Consider the following 20538-nt stretch of genomic DNA (forward strand, 5'->3'; position numbering starts at 1 on the left):
AGTCGCTGATGACGACTTGGAGGCGCTCTGACCCCCGGGTCGGGCTACCCTGTATAAAGCATCGCTTCAGTTTGCCGCGTGCGGCCTGCCCGTGCGTGTGTTTGGGAAGGTGTGACGCGCATGGCGATGACAGCCTGTTCTGTTTTAAAGCCAAGGAACATATCCAGGAAATGAGGAAAGGCCTCGATTCGCTCTTGCAGACGGCTGAGAAGGCGTTCACCGTGGAGCTGCTGAAGATGCCGGCTGCCATCAAGAAGATTAGAAGAAAAGACCTGCTCGGTAAGCGTGTAGTCGGGTGGGCGCGAGGGATGCGTCGCGGCGTGAGGCGCCCATGACGGGTGTGAGAAAACCCGTCAGCCTGGGGACTTCTGTGGGGAAGTTTGCTTTGTCTGCTGAGTGCCTGAGGCTAATAGGCAGTGGTGCTACACTGCGGACGCTCAGCAAGCACTCGTGTTCAAGTAGGCTGAGCTGTGTAACACGGGGTATGGAGTTAGTAGGCAACATCGTGAAGAGTCTGGAGGCCTCTTTTATGTGTGATTTTAAGTCATCTTATTTAAAGGCTGAATAGACAAGAAATCATGACAAGTATTTCTTAAGCACCTGTTTCCATCCGAATCTGTTCATCCTAGCCGCAGAGATTATCTTGTCCTTCTGCTAATGTGGAGTTGTCTACTACTGACCCTTTCTCATCCAGTCGTTTACCTGCGATGATGAGTGAACAGGTTTAATTCTAACCTCACGTTTTATGCAGCAGTTTAAGCTGTGGTGTACAGTCAGCGTTACGCGTATACTGTGGTGAGAACTGTGTTTGGAATCTACCTGGCAACTGGAAATTGCAGGGGCCACACAGAGATCAAACTTAAGACTCTTGAACTTTAGTTTACTGTAACCCTTTGCTGAGAATATATTTCTGTGTCTGACTTGAAAACTTCTGCCTAAAAGCATTAGCTTTCAGTAACACAGTGTGTGTGGGAGCTTTCTTCTTCAAATTCAGGTTATATCCTGCATGACTGCACTTAGTACCCTTTCAAAGATTAAACATACTGCAACGACCTAAGATTTCATTGTTGTTTTGAATGAGTGACTGTCCTGTAAGATTTGAATCTTGTTCAAATGCAATGTATATGCCAGCTAAGGTTAACTAAACAACTGTAATCCTGAATTACTTGTTCAGCTTCATAGCTCGTAAGATAAGAACCTGAAGATAATAATTATACAAGTAATAGTATATAAACAAGTTATGCTTTCTTGAATCACAGATTTGCAAGGAAGGGAGGAAGTGGCTCTTGCTGCTGCAGTGGTAAGTCTGTGTTTTCAAATTTTATCACAGCTTATGGAATAGAAGTCTTCTCTCCCTGCTGGAAATATGTCAGACTAATTTGTTTGGCTGTGTAATTAGAAGATGATATGAAGAGGCTAGACAGCCAGCCATGGTGCAGTTATGAACATTACCTAAAGCTTTAGGGTCATCTGCAGGCAGAAATCCAGATGTTTCTGAAAAAATAAACTCATGTGTAGCCAATCCCACTTCTGTCACTTTCATTTATGCCCTTTTAGTTCACTGCTCTTTGTAGGATAATACACATTTATTGGGCAAAATCTGTTGACTTTTACTTGTTGGATCAACGTTTTTTAGACTGACTGCTCTCTAGAAGACATACCAAATCCAAAACTGGTGAGGACCAATAGCAAAAAAGGCAAGTCAACCCATTGATATATAGCTTGGTTCTTAATTTTTGAGTTTTTTTCATCGGTGTGAACCGAGCATTTGTGAAGTGAATGTTAAGGCTGAAGGATACAAAAGGGAAAAGTGTGTAACTGGAAGTGTAACGTAGAGGCCCCCAGCATTCAGTGGGGAGGATCATGAGCTATGCTATTGTTGAGGCACTTCAGAACATGCAATAGGAGATTCTGCCCTTTGGATTTATCACTAAAAATGATGAAAAGAGACAGATTTAAGTGACTTGTTAGTGCCTTACAGTATAGCAGAAGAGCTGGGAAAGTCACCCCTGTTTTCTCCTAGGTTCCCCTTTGACCTCCTGCCCACTGAGGTTTTTAAGGAAAATATCGTTTCTCTTGGTCTCCAGAATATGCAGCAAGAAGGACACTACCCCTGAAATAGAGTTCTGTTTTGCCTGGGGGTTGAAGGGTTATGTAGTGTCTTTTAACCGTCCTGTGTGTCACAGTGTCTGTGACAAACACACATAGTTGGCTTTGAACTCTGTCCCAGGCAAATGCCCGTCGGCTAGCAGAACTGGTACGCCGCTGTCGGTGGGTACACGGCCCTCAAACCTGTCTGAGGTGGTGTTTCGTGCTCTTTGATTTTTACATTCCTCTTCTTAATGTATTTCTAGTTAAGGTAACAACAATTGTGGAATATGAAGATGCCAGGCATATTTCTGCGAAGAAAATATCTAAAAAAGTAAGTTTATTCTGAACAAACAACGTAGGGGTTTTATTTGTGTCTGACCTGCCATGAACCCTGCCAGATCGATGACTGGGCAGGCCAGTGCCCTGACGTTTGTTTGAAAAATCAGTTGTTTCAATTTAAATGCACTTCAAATTAAGCAAGGCTAAACTGTATAGTAAATGAATTTCATAATGAACTATGGCATGTGCACCTCTGGTAACTCACTCGCACAGACTTGCAGATGCTAGCACAGTCCTCCCCTCTTGACTGGCCAATAACCATTTCTTTTGTTAAAATGTGAAGTGTTGTGGTTTTTTTTTTTAAAGAAGTTTCAATACATGCTTTTCTGTATTTGAGTGCCTTGTGCACCCTTGTCCACCTTGATCTCTAAACCAAACAGCACAAGTGTGTTAATCCTGCCACCCGTGTCCGTCTGTGCAGTGCAGTGCCCCAGCCGGACACTGAAGTTTCTGGCAAGAAGACAGCAGAGAGAAAAATGTTATGTGCAGTGACAGGCATTAGTTGTAAGAGGGCTTACATGTTGGAAGGGTGTACATTAGAAAGGTGGTTGCTTGTGCAGCGCTTCAGTATGAACAAATACATTTTGGCATGATGAAGCTCTTGTTTTGGAATGCTTATTTGCTGTTTTATGTAGAACCGTATAAAAGGCAGCACTATGGGGCTTAACTGTTCTTTCAGCAGGGAATTCTTACAGTACTGTTCCCTGGAAAAAGCTCTCGTTTTGCCTTAAAATGCTACTTTTTAACTGCAGTCTTACATGTACATTTTCAGGTTTCCAAAACCAAGTCGTTGGTTTCATTGGCCTCTGGTTTAAATAGCAAACTGAACCCTATTTCTAGGTAAGGACCGGTCTTGGCTAGCTTACGTAACTGAATTGTGCATGCTGAACGAACTCTTTGCTGAGATTTGAGGCCCTTAGGAATGCATCTGATAAAGATGTCTTCCATAACCTGAACCAGATGCAATGTAGCGATGCGACCCCTGAACGCAAAAGCACCTCTGGCTGTGGAAGGAATGTAGTTGTATCTCCCACGCGCTGAATGGTGTGCGGCTCTGAGCCTGTACAGTCAGGGTAGATGACCAAACAATGCTTAATGGACGAGAATGTGCGAGGGAAACGTCCTTGATCTGTTAGAACAAATGAATTGTTCTGTAATCATTCTGCCCTCATACATAGCTGCAAGGGAGGTGTCAGCAGCAGGGAAATAAATGCTTGTAAAAGCCTCTCAGAGCTACTTGAGGTCATGATGGACTAAATCCGGGTCTCGCTGTAAGATCTGGTGAATCACAAAATGGGTGGATATCTGCATGAAGACTTTGGGAAGGTCACGCTACACCCACGGCCCCAGCGTGCGTGCTTGTACCCAGTGGCACGTGTTTCCATACATTCAGACTGTCTTCAGAGAAGTGTTGTGTCGGTGTGCAGTGTGCCTGAAAGATCAAAAACCATCCTGACCATGTTTAATTACTTGGCTGCATTGGCATTATGGAATTTTTGGCTCAACAAAATCAAACCAGAGAAGGCTGCTTTGCCTGGGTAAGTTGAACCTTTCAGTCCTTGAAGGTTGCTTTTATTCAAGGACACTAATACTGGGCCAAAAACACATGCCCTTACAATGTGTCTGAAATGTGTGTGGGAAAGGGAGATGAGGAAAGGGTGAGGTAAACTTCTGTCATCAGTATTTCTGTGAGCAGAGTTAAAATCCAAAACTGGAAAAAACTTTTCTCTGGGTTCAGGTCAACCACACAGGACAAATCCTGAGAAGAAAAGTAGGAAAAGTAATTCCAGCTAAAAAATAACTTCCCAATAAACCTTTTGTACACTCAGAATAGAAAACTGGAGATGCTCCCATAATTACACCTAACTCGAGTATGGCAGCCTGTTTACCTAACATAAATTATCCTTTCATTCCCCTCTTGCTTCTGATTGCAGTGCCACGAATTTGAAAGCCACGCCAAAGGTATCTAAAAGGTAAGGGTTTTCCAGCTTGTTCTTAATAAATATTTTTGTTAAATACCAAGACACTATATATCTACATTAATATCAACCTAGATATTAACCATTATCAATCTAGATTTAATAGATCTTCATGATCTGCCGCTACATCTGGTGTGAACCAGCCACAGCTCCTGCTTTGGTTGTGGGTCTTAACACGTTCTCAGGGCGGTACAGAATTCGATGTCATAACTAAGCTAGTTATTCAAAAAAACCACAGCAAACCACCCCCAGACTCACAGTATAAATTCTTCACCCAGCCACTGTTACTTAAAGGTATCATTTACAGCTGAAACTCATTCTCAGAGCCCAAGCCTGATGAAAATGTCACTATGCTGCTGTGTTTTAAAACCAACACAGATAAACCAAGCCTCCCAGAACCCCCACCAAGTAAATGGACAATCAGTTCTTTGCACACGGAAGAGTTGAGGTTTTCAGTTACTATCATACTGCATACACGACAGTTTGGTTTTGGCAGAAGTTGCCAGCTGAAGTGAGGGGGTGAAAAACTTGGTAACTTAAGTGGGTCAGGAAACTGGAAAGTGACTTAGTTTCACCTTGGCCTGCTATAAATTTCAGAGGCTTGTTTCCAGGCAGAAGATACCCAAATCTTCATGTTTTTGAAGTGGAACAATTGTATCATGAAAGAAGCTTAGGAGTTCTGCATGGCAAGGGCATGCCCTGTACCTCAGAGAGGGATCAGCCTTGGTATTTCTTGAGACCTCCCTGTGTAGCAGACACATCAGCACACATCTTAAGCCCTGAGGCAAGAAGTCTCGTCTTTCCAAAACCATAAGCATTCGCTGTTGATATCGGAGAGTGGATATTCTTGTTGCTGAGTGCTCCAAACCTCAGCTTGCTCACTGGCTTGTGGCACAGAAGGTTACTGCAGTGTTTCCGGGTCATAAAATGTTACCTGGTGGCACCGGTAGATGCTGCTCATGGTTGGATTTCCTGTAGCTTTGGGGCAGAACTGGAAACCTTTAAACATGACTGCCTTCCTATTAGGTATGTCTGCTACTGCTCACACTTGCTTCATGCTTGGACATTTCCGGCAGGGCGCTGGAAGTTAACCTCAGAGTAACACTTTGACTGTATTCCAGGGCTGGGCTACATCAGAGTGTCTCGGGAACGGTACCTGCCAGTGGAAGAGTTCAAGGCATGCTACTGAGGCGGCAGTCGGTGCCCCAAGACAAAACCGTTCCGTTTGTAAACATTCCCCTGGCTGACGGACAGGTACCTAACCTTTTTTAAAAATACATTTTCATAGAATCATAGAATGGTTAGGGTTGGAAGGGACCCCAAAGATCATCCAGTTCCACCCCCCCTGCCATGGGCAGGGACACCTTCCACTAGACCAGGTTGCATCATCTTACAGTAGTTGATTAACTGTCAGCAGTCCGATAGTGGTAGGTCTTGCTATCCCTAAATTAATTGCTCCTAAACAAAAGGAAAAGTGGTTACTGAAGCTTTGCAGTGTGGCAGGGAAGCACATGACTTCCAGAAAAGCTGGCCACGCAAGTAAAAACTGTCAGAATAGGCCTTTTTTGTCCTGAAACGGTTTCTCTTCACGTTTAGACGCTCTGTACGGCTGGTGGAGACCTCCATAACATTGATGTGCAACTCCTGAATCAAGACACAGTACAGCATATTCATAACTTGGTGGTAAGCTTCAAGTAGCAAGCTTAGGTGTGCATATTCAGACACCCCGTCTCGGGTTTTCACACGAGGTAACTCTCGTGAATGCAAGTCCTTAGTGCTTTAGCTCTTCCGGGGTCAAACCTGAACTGGTTGGCGTAAACTGGGGTGAGGACCAGGGCAAGGGAGGACCAGGGAGGGGAGAATTGCTGCACACAGGTGATGTGTAAACGCACTTAGGTAAGCGTGTGCATTTTGGCAATTGCCTGGGGGACAGCAGAAGCACAGACCCTTCTGGACTGCTCTGGTGGCATCCCTGCCCTGTCAGCAAACTGCCGTTCTCCATCTCCTTCACAAAGGCTTATAAAGCTGTGGCTAAGTTCTGATTCTTGTTACTCCTCTTCGTTATCTGCTGCAACTGAAGAGGAACTGCCTTACCTTTGATTCAGGGAAGCACATTGTTTTGCAGCAGAATGGAGTTGAACACCACTTTCTAGGACGTGGTGCCTGACTCCTGAAGGTGAGGGTAGCTGGGCTTTTGGATGGAGTCACGTACAGCACTAGAAATCTGTCCAGACCCAAGAGACACAGCTTACAGTCTCGCAGGCATTTAGATGTGAATGCAGCTACACGAGTTAAGCCAAAGGTCTGGAAGCTCTCTTGGGTTTTGTAACACGGACCCGCCTCTGTAGGCAGGGAATGAGGGAGTGCTGGCTTCAGCAATAGTGACTTCTCTTCCGTGTTCTGTTGGGTAGCTTGAACTAAACAGATTGTTTTTCCCTCCTTAGAGCGAGCTGACTCTACTGTGTGGAAAGGCATCAGCTAAAAAGAGTTAATGGAACGGTCCTGCAACTATGGAGTATTTGTGACAGCTCTTGCTGCCTCTGAGGTGTTTGGGGAATGTCTATCATGTCCTGAGCTGTACGCTTCGTAGGAAATGGTTTTTATATAAAGCTGCCCGTTACCTGTGCAGCATACGAGAGTAGGTAATAATAGAAAGGAAATAGTAGGAAGTAATTCTACTTTTTTAACTTCTTTTTTTAAAAAGGCTTAGTTAACAGCTAATCTCTGTTCACAGTAAAATGAACAATAGGTTGTATGTAGGAAATAAAGTTTAACTGTGCTACTCTAAACAGGACAGTGTTTTTTTGACGTAATGAAGCCTGGAGCTCTTTCAGGTCATTCTCCCATGCATGTCACAAGCAGAATGCAGCATGGGTTTACTACTCAAGTTTGGTCTTCCCAGTATCAATCTCCTTGACCCCAACTCTGGAATTAAGCTGAAGTGCAAGTTTCCATGTTCTTGCATAGCGTTTTAAGGCATCTGATGTGTCGTGTGGTAGCTGTATGATCCGACACACTCCCAGCCCTGTGATGTGACGTGACAGTACTGTGCAGGATGTCAGGTGGTTACCCAGACTTACTCCAGGTGGTGGTGTCAGCCCAGTTTTTCTAGTACTTACATACTTTTGAGTAACTTGTAAAGGTTTGTAACATCTTTCTGGGTAGAGATGCCAGTCCAGCAGCCACTCTGCTGGGGGTGCTCTTGGATTTTTCAGAACTGGAGGATGCTCTTACTCTGCCAGCAGTGATTTCAGCTGAAGGGCTACCCTTAGCAGAGCAGGAGGTACAGGTAAGAAGGGTAACAAGAAGTCACCATGCGTTTGAAGATGCTGTGGACAGGAGACTAAGTTAACAGAGTCTCAGGACTGAGAACTAGACTAACTCACACTACAGATCCCTCCCCAAAGAACAATTGGAAAGTAAGTGTAGAGTAGAACCCTGTTTTCTGGAGGTAAATCCTGCTTACAAGCCGAAGACATGTGTCTTAAGTGTTTAAGCTTTGCAGTTGAAGGTGAATGACTTGCTGGAAAGAGAGAATGCGGAGAAAGGACCAGTACATACCCATGGCTTCTCGAACCACACCCCCAAGTTTCAGTAAATGACAGAGATGCCCCAGATGGGAACGCCACAGCAGAAGTCACCCATGCTCATGCTTCAGTTGTGGAGTCTGTAACAAGGATGTGGAGCAACACGCAGCTGCCACGGCCTACCCAAGCACATGGCAACCCATGGAGTTTGTCCCCCCAGCCTCACGGCTAAACTGCAACTCGCTGAGCAAGAATTAAACAAACCATGCTGCAGATTTGCAGAGAAAGAGAGGCATCTCTCAACTTCCAGACTTGAGCAGGGAGGGAAACCTCGCTGCAGAGGCAGCTCACCAATGAGTTCATGCACACTCCCCGAACACTGTAGGAAGATGCTCAGATACATAATGATCAGGTACATTAAGGTCATATTTTTGCTTTGTTGTGGTTCTTTTACATGCTTTTAGCTGGCAAAAATAGAAAACTGAAGCTGGAGAACTTGATATCTTAAAACAGGAAGGGCAAGCTACCTGGAAACAGTTAATGTAGATGGTTTTGTTACTTCTCCAGTAAATTTTTTGACTACTAATCTCAATCTTCCTATAAACTATGTTAATGCAAGCACAAGGTGCCAGGCCTAGTGTTCATTGGCACAAAGGCACTTTAAAACTGGGAACGTTTCTCTAGGAAGTCTGGCTGAATCTGGCCTTGAATTGGATTCAGAGGCTGAGAGAAAGATGCCATGACTTTGGGATTTAATCATCTTAATGGAGAAGGTTTCAGGACCCTTGTACATGGCACATGGTGGCTGCCAAACTGCAGCCTCAGCCTCCCCGTTTATAAAGCGTTGACCACGTACAGAGCCACCTCTTACACAGAACAGCTACAGCCACTGGAAAAGCAAGAGTTACAAGGCCAAAGAAATATATTATACACCAACTGCTTTTATTTAGTTTCAGAAACCGTTCACAAGATGGTAGAAAAAACTTACAACCACTTCTAATTTAGTCTTCCATTGTTCCCAGTCAGCTCTAAACCCATTATGTGCAAAGCCCATTTACCATGCATCTAGATGATAGATACAGGCTATGAAATTCTTTATTCTACTTGTAGCAGTTTATGCAGGTGCAGCCAAATACCAAGCCTCAGGACAAATTGTACACAAACTTTACAATGTCGAATTTGAATTTAAAACATGAAACTTAAAACCTACACAAAACTGGTAAAAATCAAGCACAGATACAAGGACAAACTTAAAACCCATGTGAAAAGGAGTCTCGTCTTCCTTTCAAGTGCTTTATTCTGCTACACAGTCAAAATGAAGATGTAAGCTTGTGGTTAGTTTAAATTACACTCTGTAGATACTATAGACCAATTTAAAAGTTACACATACAGCAATAGATGTCCATTGGTTCATCTGGATTATTTATACAATCCAGCTGGATTGTTGAAAACAAGTCAGGCAAAATTTGAAAGAAAATCCTTGTGCAACTTTTTAGACAAACATTTACTGATGGGCACACTGTACCCCAGGTCCATGATGGCTGCTTTCTTCATCAGAACTATCGTTATAAGCTTCACGTCTCTGGCCACCACCTGAACCACGAGTGGTATCGAATTCCTGAAGATCTACCTCTTCCGCATCACCAATTACATTGGGAAATTCTGGTCTAGCTGGCAGAAGATCTTCAAGTTCCTGCCCCAAAAAAAGAAGGATTCAGTGTTGCATCTACAACTGCTACATGAAGCGACCAGTTCCCCACCACTACTAGACTCCGAGCAGGTTGGGTTTAGACTAAGCTGACATTAACCCATTTAAAAGTAGCTGAAGTACTTGTGTGAACGGGAAGATGCCCCCAACAGCTCCACGTAAGAACCCAGAGTGCAATCGGTAAATACAGTTGCACTCGGAGCTTATCACACAGCAGCAGGACCATTCTTCCTCCCACCCTCATCTGCACAGCTCAAACACAGGTTCCGTAAGTTCATGCTCCAACGGGTATTTTCAAGTTACGTGTTGACCATAAAGTTAAGAGAACAGTCACACTTTCATCCAAACATAAGCACTGAAAACAAGTACGTGAGGGACAGCGCACGCACTCTTCGCATACACTCTCAAGACAGACCACGTTTATGCTTGAAAAACTACTTACTGAAAGCTTTTCTGGGCTAATCCAGTTATTTTCAGGAAATTGAACATCAAATTTAATGTAAAGATCCCCCTTCTCAAAAGGGTTGCGATACTGGGGCATTCCTTCGCCTCTGACTACGCGAACACAACCTGCAATTTGAAGAGAAGTAAGCTGGAGAGTGCTACTTCAACTCAGCTCTCCTTTCTCCAGCCTAGAACGGGATTAAGTGTCCAAGAATCACAAAAGGATAGTGCAAAGGGGTCCTTACCAGGTCAGCCTTACCTGGTTCAATTACTTTTCCAGGAGGATATTTCACCACAATTTGACGTCCATCAAGGTGCTTAAATGTGAACTGAAACCCACACAGTGCTTCAACCAGTCCAATCTTGTGCGTCATGTGCAAGTCATTGCCATCCCGCTGGAACACCTGAAAAACAAACCCAGGAGACAGTCCGTGTCAGAGCAGCCGCCTTTGTACAAAGTTAATTCGATTCTGTTAATTCCAATTGCTTAATGTGCTTGGAAGGTTTGTGCCTGATGAGAGGGTCACCCGAGGTAAGGCAAAGCACACTGCATGCTGTGATGCAAGGCTCAGACTGAACAAGGCCTGCATAGCCGCCGTTCTCTCTTACACCCAAATCTTCTACACAAGCAACGTACAAATAACAACTAGTGACAGTCTGACACTACTTCCCCTCCACTGGAGTACAAAACCCCCATGTTTTTCTGTGGTTGGTTGACCCTGGCTGGAGGGCAGGTGCCCACAAGGCCCCTCTCACTCCCCTCCTCAGCTGGGCAGGGGAGAGGAAATACGGTGACAGGCTCATGGCTCAAGGTAAGAGCAGGGAGAGATCACCGAGCAATTACCTCATGGGCAAACAATTACCAATCAAAATCAGAGTGAAAAGAGAACTAAACCCAGATCTTAACACACCTTCCCCTTCTTTTTGGGCTCAAATTCACTCCTGCTTTTCTTTACCTCCTCACCCCCGACACAGGGAGATGGGGAATGAGGACAACACATTGCCTCTGCCACTCCAGGAAGAGTTCACACTTTTCCTTTGTTCCAGCATGGGGTCTCTCCCATGGGAGACAGTTGTCCATGAACTCTTCCAGTGTGAGTCCTTCCCACAGGCTCCTTAATAAACTGCTCCGGTGTGGGTCCCTCCCACAGGGCGCCATCCTTCAGGAGCAGTCTGCTACAATATGGGTCTCCATGGGGTCACAATTCCTGCCAGCAAACCTCCTCCAGCCTGGGCTCCTCTCTCCATAGGGCCACAGCTCCTGCCAGGAGCCTGCTCCAGCCTGGGCTGCCCACAGGGTCACAGCCTCCTTCGGACATCCCCCTGCTCTGGTGTGGGGTCCTGCCCAGGCTGCAGGTGGGTCTCTGCTGACACGTGACCCTCCATGGCTGCAGGGCACAGCCGGCCTCACCATGAGCTGCCAGGGAATCTCTGCTCCAGCACCTAGAGCACCTCCTCCCCTCCTTCACAGGCCTTGGTGTTTGCAGAGTTGCATCTCCCACATCTTGTGCTCTCTCTGTCTGTCTGCAAAGACCTACCCTCTTGTGCTTTCTCCCACGCCACCTTTCTTTAACGTCATCACAGAGGCACTACGACTGCCACTGGCTCAGCTGGTGCCAGGTCTGTTTTGGAGCCGGCTGGCGTTGGCTCTGTCAGACACAGGGGAGGCTTCTACCACACCGCTACCAAAACCTTGCCACGCAAACCCAATACAGTTTCTCATCATTTAACTAGTCATCATGCAATCTGCTTCAGCTAACTTGATCTACAGCAGGGCTGTGATCAATTAGCCCACAGCTGTCACAGGGGATCTTCAAGCCATATCACTCAGAATTCTTCAGAGTAAACATCAGCTTTATCCACTGGCACAACCAGGACTCCCAGCTCGAGGGAAATTTTAAGAACACTAAAAGCTTGATTAAAAGTCAGTCTAATTTTACTCACTAGGACACAAGGTCGAATATTCTTCAGAATGTTAATACTGTAAAACTAGATGTACTTTGTTAGAAGAGTAAGACAGAAGCGGCATCCACCATCTGGAATTTGATGCTGTCATGCACATCTGACTGTTCTGTATGCTTACAGACTGGTTCTCCCTTAACATAGTCAAAAATAAATTGTGATGTCACGTTTCAACCAGTATTACGGAAGAACGTGTAAAGAGCTATGCAAAACTGGTTGAGAAGTCAGCGGTTCTTGACACGGCTCTGAAAAGCTTATCAAGCGCCTTATTTTCAGATAACCAACATTATATCCTTAATATGTTACTGGAATTTAAATTTGTACCCAGTGCTATTCTTCGTGTGACAACAGAACCTCCCCTCCTTCCATGCAACACCTTTTCCAGAGCGTAACAAACTGTTTCTTGTTTCACCATGGTAATACCTGGCCTTTCTACGTGGGAGCATTCCAAAAAAGCAGCAGTCACCTCAACTCTGCCCTAAGGGAGTTTTAACACAGAAGAATATAAATCGCAAAATCCACCTCAAAAATGCAGTGTATATACCCCAGAATACAGTAAGCATAAGCCTCAGACCGTTATAAAATAGCGTTTGTTTTGCTAAGCGAGACAGTAACATCAGCATTCTGTTACACTGCCACAGCAGCAGAGACAGAAAGCACCACCCGCAGACTGAAATAGGACTTGCCTGACATGTCACAAGACATCGTAAAAAAAGCAATACGTAGCATTTTGTTAGTGTCACAAGCGAAGCAGACAAGTTAACACCCTGAGTGACTCTTCACTGTGTCCACTGTATACAAGTCAGCCTGAGCTTACCGGAGAAAGCCATTACCTCTTATTAGCGTTAGGAAGCAACAGAACCTGTGTGTCCTCTGGCTACAGACTTGCCGAGGTTTTTCTGGCTCACCAGGAAAGCCATATTATTTGCTATAAATCTATTAAAGCTATTCACCATCTCTCCCAGAGCTGCAACTATATGAATGACTTTAAAACAAACAGCCGTCTATATCGCTTAAATATTAAAGACTAGGATAAAAGGCATTTGAAGTATAAACTCAAAAGCATTACCTCATTCTCCTTTTCTTGGAGTAAGAGGACAATATCTCCCGGTTCCATGCCTGGAGCCTGATCTGCTTCTCCACTGAATGTAATTCGTTGCCCATGTTTCATGCCTTTGTCTACATGGACTTCAAGTATTTTTACCTCTTTGATCACCTTCTTCCCTTCACATTTTTTACAGCGGTCTTTTTCATTAATTACTTCACCTAAAGAAAGACACATTTTGAGTTCAGAGACTTCCTCATAACTGCATTTGATTCTGAAGAAAAACTGTGTTGAAGTAGGCTGAAGAATACACGCAACACAACTAGTGATTTAGACGTTGCTTTATGAATTCCTCACAAGGGGAAATCCAGGCCCAATTTACCCTAGCTGGCAGATGTGGAATGCAAAACAAGACTTTTGTCTACAGCTTCTAGTGTTCCTTAAGTCTTTGTTTGACTCCAGGAGCCTTACCACTCAACAAAAGCACTTTTCCATTCTTTATTATGCTGGAGAATGACAGTTTTAAGAGATGACAGTTGTAAGATGAAGCTAAACCCAAACGGAAGCGTCTCCCCCTCCCCCGTACAAGTCAGAATATGATTTTCTAACTATTTCACTGAATTTAGGAAGCTTAGTTCCACTGCTGTTACCAGCAGTGACTACAGGATTACTGGGCTCCGTTCACCGACAGCTACGTTTTGCACACCACCATCACCACAAAGCACGAGGTAAATGCAGCCAGCAGAACTAGCGTCTTGCACACAAAACGTGGGGAAGACAGCTGGTCAAGTCACAGTTGCATGCAAGAGCAGTATGTAGGTTCTCCCCACAGGAAGGATCTGACATTTCCTGACACGTAAGGGATTTCCCTTTTATCCTCTGAAACTGAACAGTTTTGCAAATCATCCATCACCTCTAGCCAGGCAAGTACGTTTTCCAGCAAACCGAAGGATGACTATCCAAGACAGCTTAAATTCTTGTTCTACCTGATCTTTACTTTTCAGGTAAGCTGTTGTCTTTGTACAGAGTAACAGAAATACTAGGCCACATGCCCTGCACAATTTGTGTGCACTGTACTTGTCCAGGACTGCTCTAGCTGCCACAAGCAGATGCACTTGGCTTGAGACATTAAACTTGCCAGCTTAAACCACCCTCCTGCGAAACAAAGCACAACGTTATGATGCAGTAGAAACTACCGAGTATGTAGGTTAGGTAAGTAAACTGTAAAATCAAGATGTTCAAAGACAATTCTTGGTGATTCTGAGTATCCTGAGGAGTGAAATCATCCTCACAGTGACGTTACTACCCTGCAAACTGCAGAACATCCCAAAAGGAGTGCAGATCACGTGCCGAATTTGCTCCTCAAACACATCCAATTCAGAAAAAGGTATCTTCTTAATTTGAAAGAGTTAAAATCCAACTTCAGGTTTCCATTTTTAACCTAAATATGTCCTTGGATATTAGACTGCAAAAAGACAAAAAGCTAAAACCCCCCAAATCAGCTAAAACCCCCAAAATCTTGGATTTTACTTTAACACAAGAGTAACAGCAGTAACTAATATTTTCATCTAAGTGGGTTTTAAAAACAAACAATCCCTACTCTTCAAGCTTCCAGGCTGCTTTTCAGTACACTAAACACTGTAATTTTGCTGTTGTTCCAAATAAAATGATTCCTCCATGTTGACATCAGGTTGAGACCCAACTACCTAAATGGGAGCAAAACTCTCCTGGGTAAGTTCCCCCTGAGATTCAACCAGGAGGTTGAGTCCAACTAAACGCATTTAGTGACAGAGGATAGCCTGGCCTACCTTCTCCGTTGCAGTCAGAGCATACAGACTGCATCTGCTAAGCCAGCTGTCTGATCATGATACGTACACCTCGACCCCGGCAAGCATTACATTTCTGCACAGCTCCAGCCTTCCCTCCCTGCCTGGAATAGAAAGCAACAGTTGCACAGAAGTAAGTTTTTCAGAAACATACCACAAAAAACAACCCTACATCGGTAGGTTAACGTGCCTAATTGCACTGCCAATTCGTATCAGGTTCTCTCCTCCCCCCTAAACAAAGCCCTTGCATAGTTCCAGTTCCACCGACAGTATCATTCAAGTTGAACAATTTTACAGCCCGAGAGAAGGCTCCAGTAAGTCAAACTGAAAAAGATCTGACATGATGCTTCATTACAGTATATGCCAACAAAGCAAGCAGAGATGTCAAAAATATAAACAAACTTACCCATTACATGCACTACAAAGGACATTCTTGCTAAGTTGTAGTTTAGTTGTCTTTCCATTGTACAGATCTTCTAAAGAGACTCTACAAAATAAATGATAACCCAGGAGAAAGGTTTTAACAACTTACCTCACCCATGTAATTAAAATATTTGCCTAGGATAAATCAAAGAAAAACATATCTTCATAAAAATCACTAAATCCGCTATTAAAATTAGATTTTAAAGCACCATTTTAGCTGTCACAAGGAGTCATTAAAACCTATTCCACACAGGAATATAAACATGTAATCCTGACCATAGCTTCAGAGAAGGGCTGTAATTTAATCAGAAGAAACCAGATAGGACTGCTTGTGTTTCTCAAAGGAAACAAACTAATCTAGCATTTTAGGTTTTATTATATAGTCATAGTCCAATTTTTTTTTTTTTTTTTTTTAGTTTTACCACCAGGTGAGAAACAAACCTCTCTAGACGGTCCTGACAATATTTACAGCATGCATACGTAAGAACACATACAGCATATTTACTACGGCTTTCCACACGAGATAGTTTAGTGGGCCGGGGTTAGCATGTCCCCAGGGCCACTTAATTCTTTAGATCTGTTCACGTTTCAAAAACATTTAGAAGCTCTTCAATACACTATCAAACTCCAGTAGCCTTCATATTCTGACAGAAATTTATGAACACGTTGGGCGTTTCTCCTAAGGTTTGTTAGTGGATGGAGTTTCAACTCAAATGTATTGAGAAAAGGTTGCCTGGCATCAACGTTTACAAATAACAAACCCAAGGCTAATTAATAATATAGCATGCAGTACTAGGTACTAAACTAAGCAAGCATGTGAAAGCAAACAGGCTACTAAGCAGTTTGCCAACCACTGGAAAGATGCAGCTTAAGTTAAGAACTTAGAAAGGACCTGCTCAGCAGGCCAGAAGCCAGTCAAGACTGCAAGCGGAGATCTAAAACACACAGATGTGATACTCAAGGCTTAAAAAAAAAAAAACCCAAACCAACAAAAACGGCCACGCACAAAAACCTACCACCACACCCCACAAAACACAGCCCAAACCCACCTCACACTGTTTTCTATCAATTATGCAGTCTAACTTGAGTTCCAGCTGGTATTACACTATGAATGCAAGTCAACTGAAGTCTTTCCAGAGCCTTAGTACCTCTGCTTCCCTAAGAATCCAGCTAATTTTCAAGTAGTACTTGGCTGTTAAATGCTTTTTCAGATTAGAACTTTCAAACATAATTAAGGAGCAAACACAAGGAAAATAATGCTAACAAAGCATATACAGGCCAATAACCGTGCAAAGCAAAGTACTAGGTGGTCTGCAAGATTAACCAATCATGAAAAGTAGCTGAGATGACTGCCTTCCGGGCTACACACAACATGCAGGTCTGGAACAGAGGCACAGACTGCAGAGTATCTCACCTGAAAAGCATAACATAAACTAGCAGAGTCAAGAACTGATTGGGAAAGCTTGAAAGAACAAGTTGCAGTATCAAGATACTCACTTGAGTGGATGCATCATATCTTCTCCTCTTCTTCTACCATTACGACTTCTACTCTGACCACCCATGAAATTGAACAATCCACCACCAAAGATATGGGAGAAAATATCGTCCATTCCACTGCTTCCACCGCTACCTTCTCGAAGGCCCTGTTCTCCATATCTATCATATAACTCACGTTTCTCTGGATTTGACAGTACTTCATAGGCAAAGCTTATTTCTTTGAACTAGAAGAGAGTCAAAACAGTGCATGGTAACTTAGAACTTCAAAGGAGCATTTTACTGTTCCTTGCCCAGCACGAACACCCAACTGAAGGTACACAGCAGACAGTTTCCCACCCTCATGCTAATATGCACAACTTCTAAATCAGATTTGGGCTTAGCTGTGTTACCTCTTACCATAAAATGACATTTTATTGCAAAACTTTGTTGACTTTGTTCTTTATTGGGCCTAGCTTAAGACAGTTACAAAGCAAACAAAAAACCATCCAAGGAAGAAAACCCCCAAGTACCCAGTACCGCAGCGGCCAACAGGCAGGAAAATCCCTGTTACATGCTAATGGCCGAGACTACACGATACATTAGGCACTTAAATACACGACCAACCCAGCAACCTAGTAAAATGCATATTAATGTGTTGGACCTCAAGACAAATTAGTATCTTTTTCACAGTCATTGCTGCTCACCACCAAGCAACCATCAGAACTCCCGTTCTGCTACAGAATTAGCTGAGTCAACTTAATTGACTTTTTTTGTTTTAATTGCTGTTAGCATAACAAATCTAATTTAACATTCCTACATATGTAATTTGTTTTATGTTGCAGCAGTTTCAAGAACCTCCATGCATACATTTTTCCATGTTGGAAAAACCTGGAAAACTGACTTTTTCAAACACATGCCAACGTATTTGTATTCACGTACATGCCAATGCCAGCTGACATCATCTCGGCAGATAAAAAGTGGCAGTTTTTCCCTCGGAATCACCTTCTCAACCAATTTGACTCAGCCAACTGCTGCATTTTTTCCATGAGGTACACCGGTAGATTTCAAGATTGGGAAGTGGACAAGACAGGGCTCCCTCTCAGAGTTGTTATTTCTGAACAACTTGTAACAGCAAGCCCCCTTAGATGCCAACAGTATCTTTTCGACAGTAAATATTCAATATTTCAATAGCAAACTTCAGGAGTTAAAAAAAAAGTCTTACTTTGTCCCCTGCATTCGGGTTCTTATCAGGATGGTATTCCTTGGCCAGCTTTCTGTACGCCTAGTTCAAAGAGGTACAAAATTAGTTTAAAGTTTGATTAATCCGTTCTTTTCTGAGAAACTCTAGTGCCTTCAGGAAGAAAGAAAATCCTAATAAAGCGAAGCGAGCAAACGAGTATTTTGAAACCCCTCATACACTGAAACGATACATAAAAATATCTGACACTGCTGTGCATCAATTAACTACACTTGGATTTAAACACAGCTACAGCATGCAATAGCTACAACGAGTTTTCCTGCTCATCTTCATTAACTTACAGGAAGAATCACACTGGACTTTCATTAAAATAACTTACTCTCCAGAACCCGCTCAAAACCTACAATATGACAATTTAAGTTTCAACCCATTTATCTTTCACCTCACCACAGCAACACATTAACAACAAAATGGCTGCCTCCGCTCCTCATCCCACCCCACCAGTCAATCCTCTCCATAATCACCTGGTTCTTCCTGACCCATCAGGAAGGGAAGATTTCACCTCACTTTGAACCAGGCATATGAACTGCACATGCAGCAACATACAGCTCGTGGCTTTTATTGAACGTCGTTGTTCTAAGACAGCGGGAGTACTCAGTACAGCCAAATCTCCAGAAGAGATCTTTCAGAATGGTGTTTTTGACCGGTACTTCGATTCTTGGGACCATCACCTGTTCCACAGCAACACTCCATCTGCTTTCCTTATACTTTACAGGATCAGTGCAAATACCAGGGCAGGCAGAGACTTTTCCTGCAATCTGAGTTTTTGACTGTGAAGACCTCCACTCTTCCCCACTCCACCTCAACACCCCCCAGTAAGAACCAGGGGGCAGACGTTAATAAATTAGATGGTATACAGTTGGGGTTTTTAATTATACATATTTAAAAAAAAAAAGAAAAAAGCTAGTGTGATGCAACTGCAAACAAAATACTGGTTCTTGGAATGGCTTTTTTGAAAGCTCTATTTCTGCAGGACTGGGGATCTAAAGTAGCTCTTCAGCTCCGCAACGTTAAGAGAGCTTTACAGGATGAGAATTTTCCATTTTGTACTGGAACAAGTAAGCCGCTTTTTTTTTTTGTATCTGCACGGTTACTTCCTTTTCCTGATTATCTTGAAATATGCCCCACTTCTGCATGTAATTGAGAAATAAACTTTACTAATTTAACTGATTAAAAAAAATAGAAAATTGATATTATAAGCCAAATATTCTAAACCACAATAAGCGTAAAGGATAAAAAAATCACAGGTTTTATAGGACAAATTGCCCATGAGTTTCAAAGCATAAGCTTCCAAACCCCTACATATTCTGTAATAATAATGGATCTTCCCCACATAAGAAGTCTAACCAAGGAAAGAAACAAAAAACCCAACCCCCAAACATAACACAAAACACTAAAGTAAAAACTTACATAACATTATCTAATCAGGAAAAAAGGAGCTTGCATAGTGATCTTTAAAAAGAGAGAACACTTTTGTCTTTGCTGATAACAGCATTCCAGTTTAGAACAATTTTTAAAACTACCCATGGCCCAAAAGGAAGCTAACACTAACCTGAAACTGATCCAGAATCAACGTCTACAGTGGCACCATATTCTAACTTCAATAAAAGTTAATTTAACTAATCAGTGTTGAAGCCTGTTCTCTCAGCCCCCTTTGACTAAGCTATCACCTATTTGTTTTCACTTTCCCATACTGTTACATAGGTTAAAATACCAGATTAATAAAGCATCCATGTGAACTGTCAGTGACAGTACGATACAGATGAACTTGCTGTTACAGGCAATTGGAAGCTGCGCTCCATGGTAAGTCTAATCTGTAGCAATTAATACTGAGCAGCACAGGTTATCCGAGTGGAAAGCTGGTGCGAGTTTTCCATTCCTACAGGACACAGACAACTTGAAGAGAATTCAGTAAGAAAAAAATAAATATTCTACTTGACTGCATTCAGTATACCGCACTATCTTCTCACCGCATGCCTTCCACCTCTAACACTATTTCAACACTGCAATTGCCTATCCCTGCACAAATTAGGCTACCGCATGCATGATGGGTAACGCAAGTTGTTAATACCAGCACCACCCATCAGCGGAAGCAGGTCACTGCTACTAAACTGCCTCGTTAATTATCCTCCCTCACATGTAAATGGTCATTAAGTCTTTTTAAAAATAAAAATTGGTTTATACACTACAGAATGAAGTGGACGTAGCGAATCGTTATACCGGTGGCCTGACTCCAAGTTTTCACCTCGCTTCTTTGTTTACCTTACCTCGCCGCTTTCAGCCCGAGAGGGATCAAACACATGAGCAAAACGAAACCTTACTAAGGCCTACACGTGGGGCAGACAATGGCACCAGTTAGAATACACCGGTCCCTTCACGATTTTTTTTTACGCCCAAAAAGCCTTTCACCGGCGGCGAATACGGCTCCGCCGCGGGGGAGGGACGCGGCGCTGCGGGGGC

General features: G+C 43.3%; 2 protein-coding genes across 2 annotated transcripts; one reads left to right on the forward strand and one right to left on the reverse strand.

The window, feature by feature from the left end:
• Positions 1–150: 150 nt before the first annotated feature.
• LOC104505355 (borealin-2-like) lies at positions 151–6901 on the forward strand (the record flags this gene model as incomplete). Its single annotated transcript, XM_010147803.1, has 10 exons — positions 151–279; positions 1260–1300; positions 1637–1697; positions 2355–2422; positions 3203–3270; positions 3837–3877; positions 4346–4403; positions 5531–5663; positions 6006–6092; positions 6854–6901. Coding segments are annotated over 10 exons (734 nt in total), but the record flags the coding sequence as incomplete, so codon positions are not given.
• Positions 6902–8857: 1956 nt separating this feature from the next.
• Positions 8858–18102, reverse strand: DNAJA2 (DnaJ (Hsp40) homolog, subfamily A, member 2; the record flags this gene model as incomplete). Its single annotated transcript, XM_010147804.1, is given in 8 exon segments — positions 8858–9629; positions 10087–10214; positions 10348–10492; positions 13120–13316; positions 14904–15025; positions 15328–15408; positions 16842–17065; positions 18043–18102. Coding segments are annotated over 8 exon segments (1146 nt in total), but the record flags the coding sequence as incomplete, so codon positions are not given.
• Positions 18103–20538: the final 2436 nt, after the last annotated feature.

This window comes from Eurypyga helias, unplaced genomic scaffold, assembly GCF_000690775.1.
Source record: "Eurypyga helias isolate BGI_N326 unplaced genomic scaffold, ASM69077v1 scaffold27942, whole genome shotgun sequence".
NCBI lineage: Eukaryota > Metazoa > Chordata > Aves > Eurypygiformes > Eurypygidae > Eurypyga > Eurypyga helias.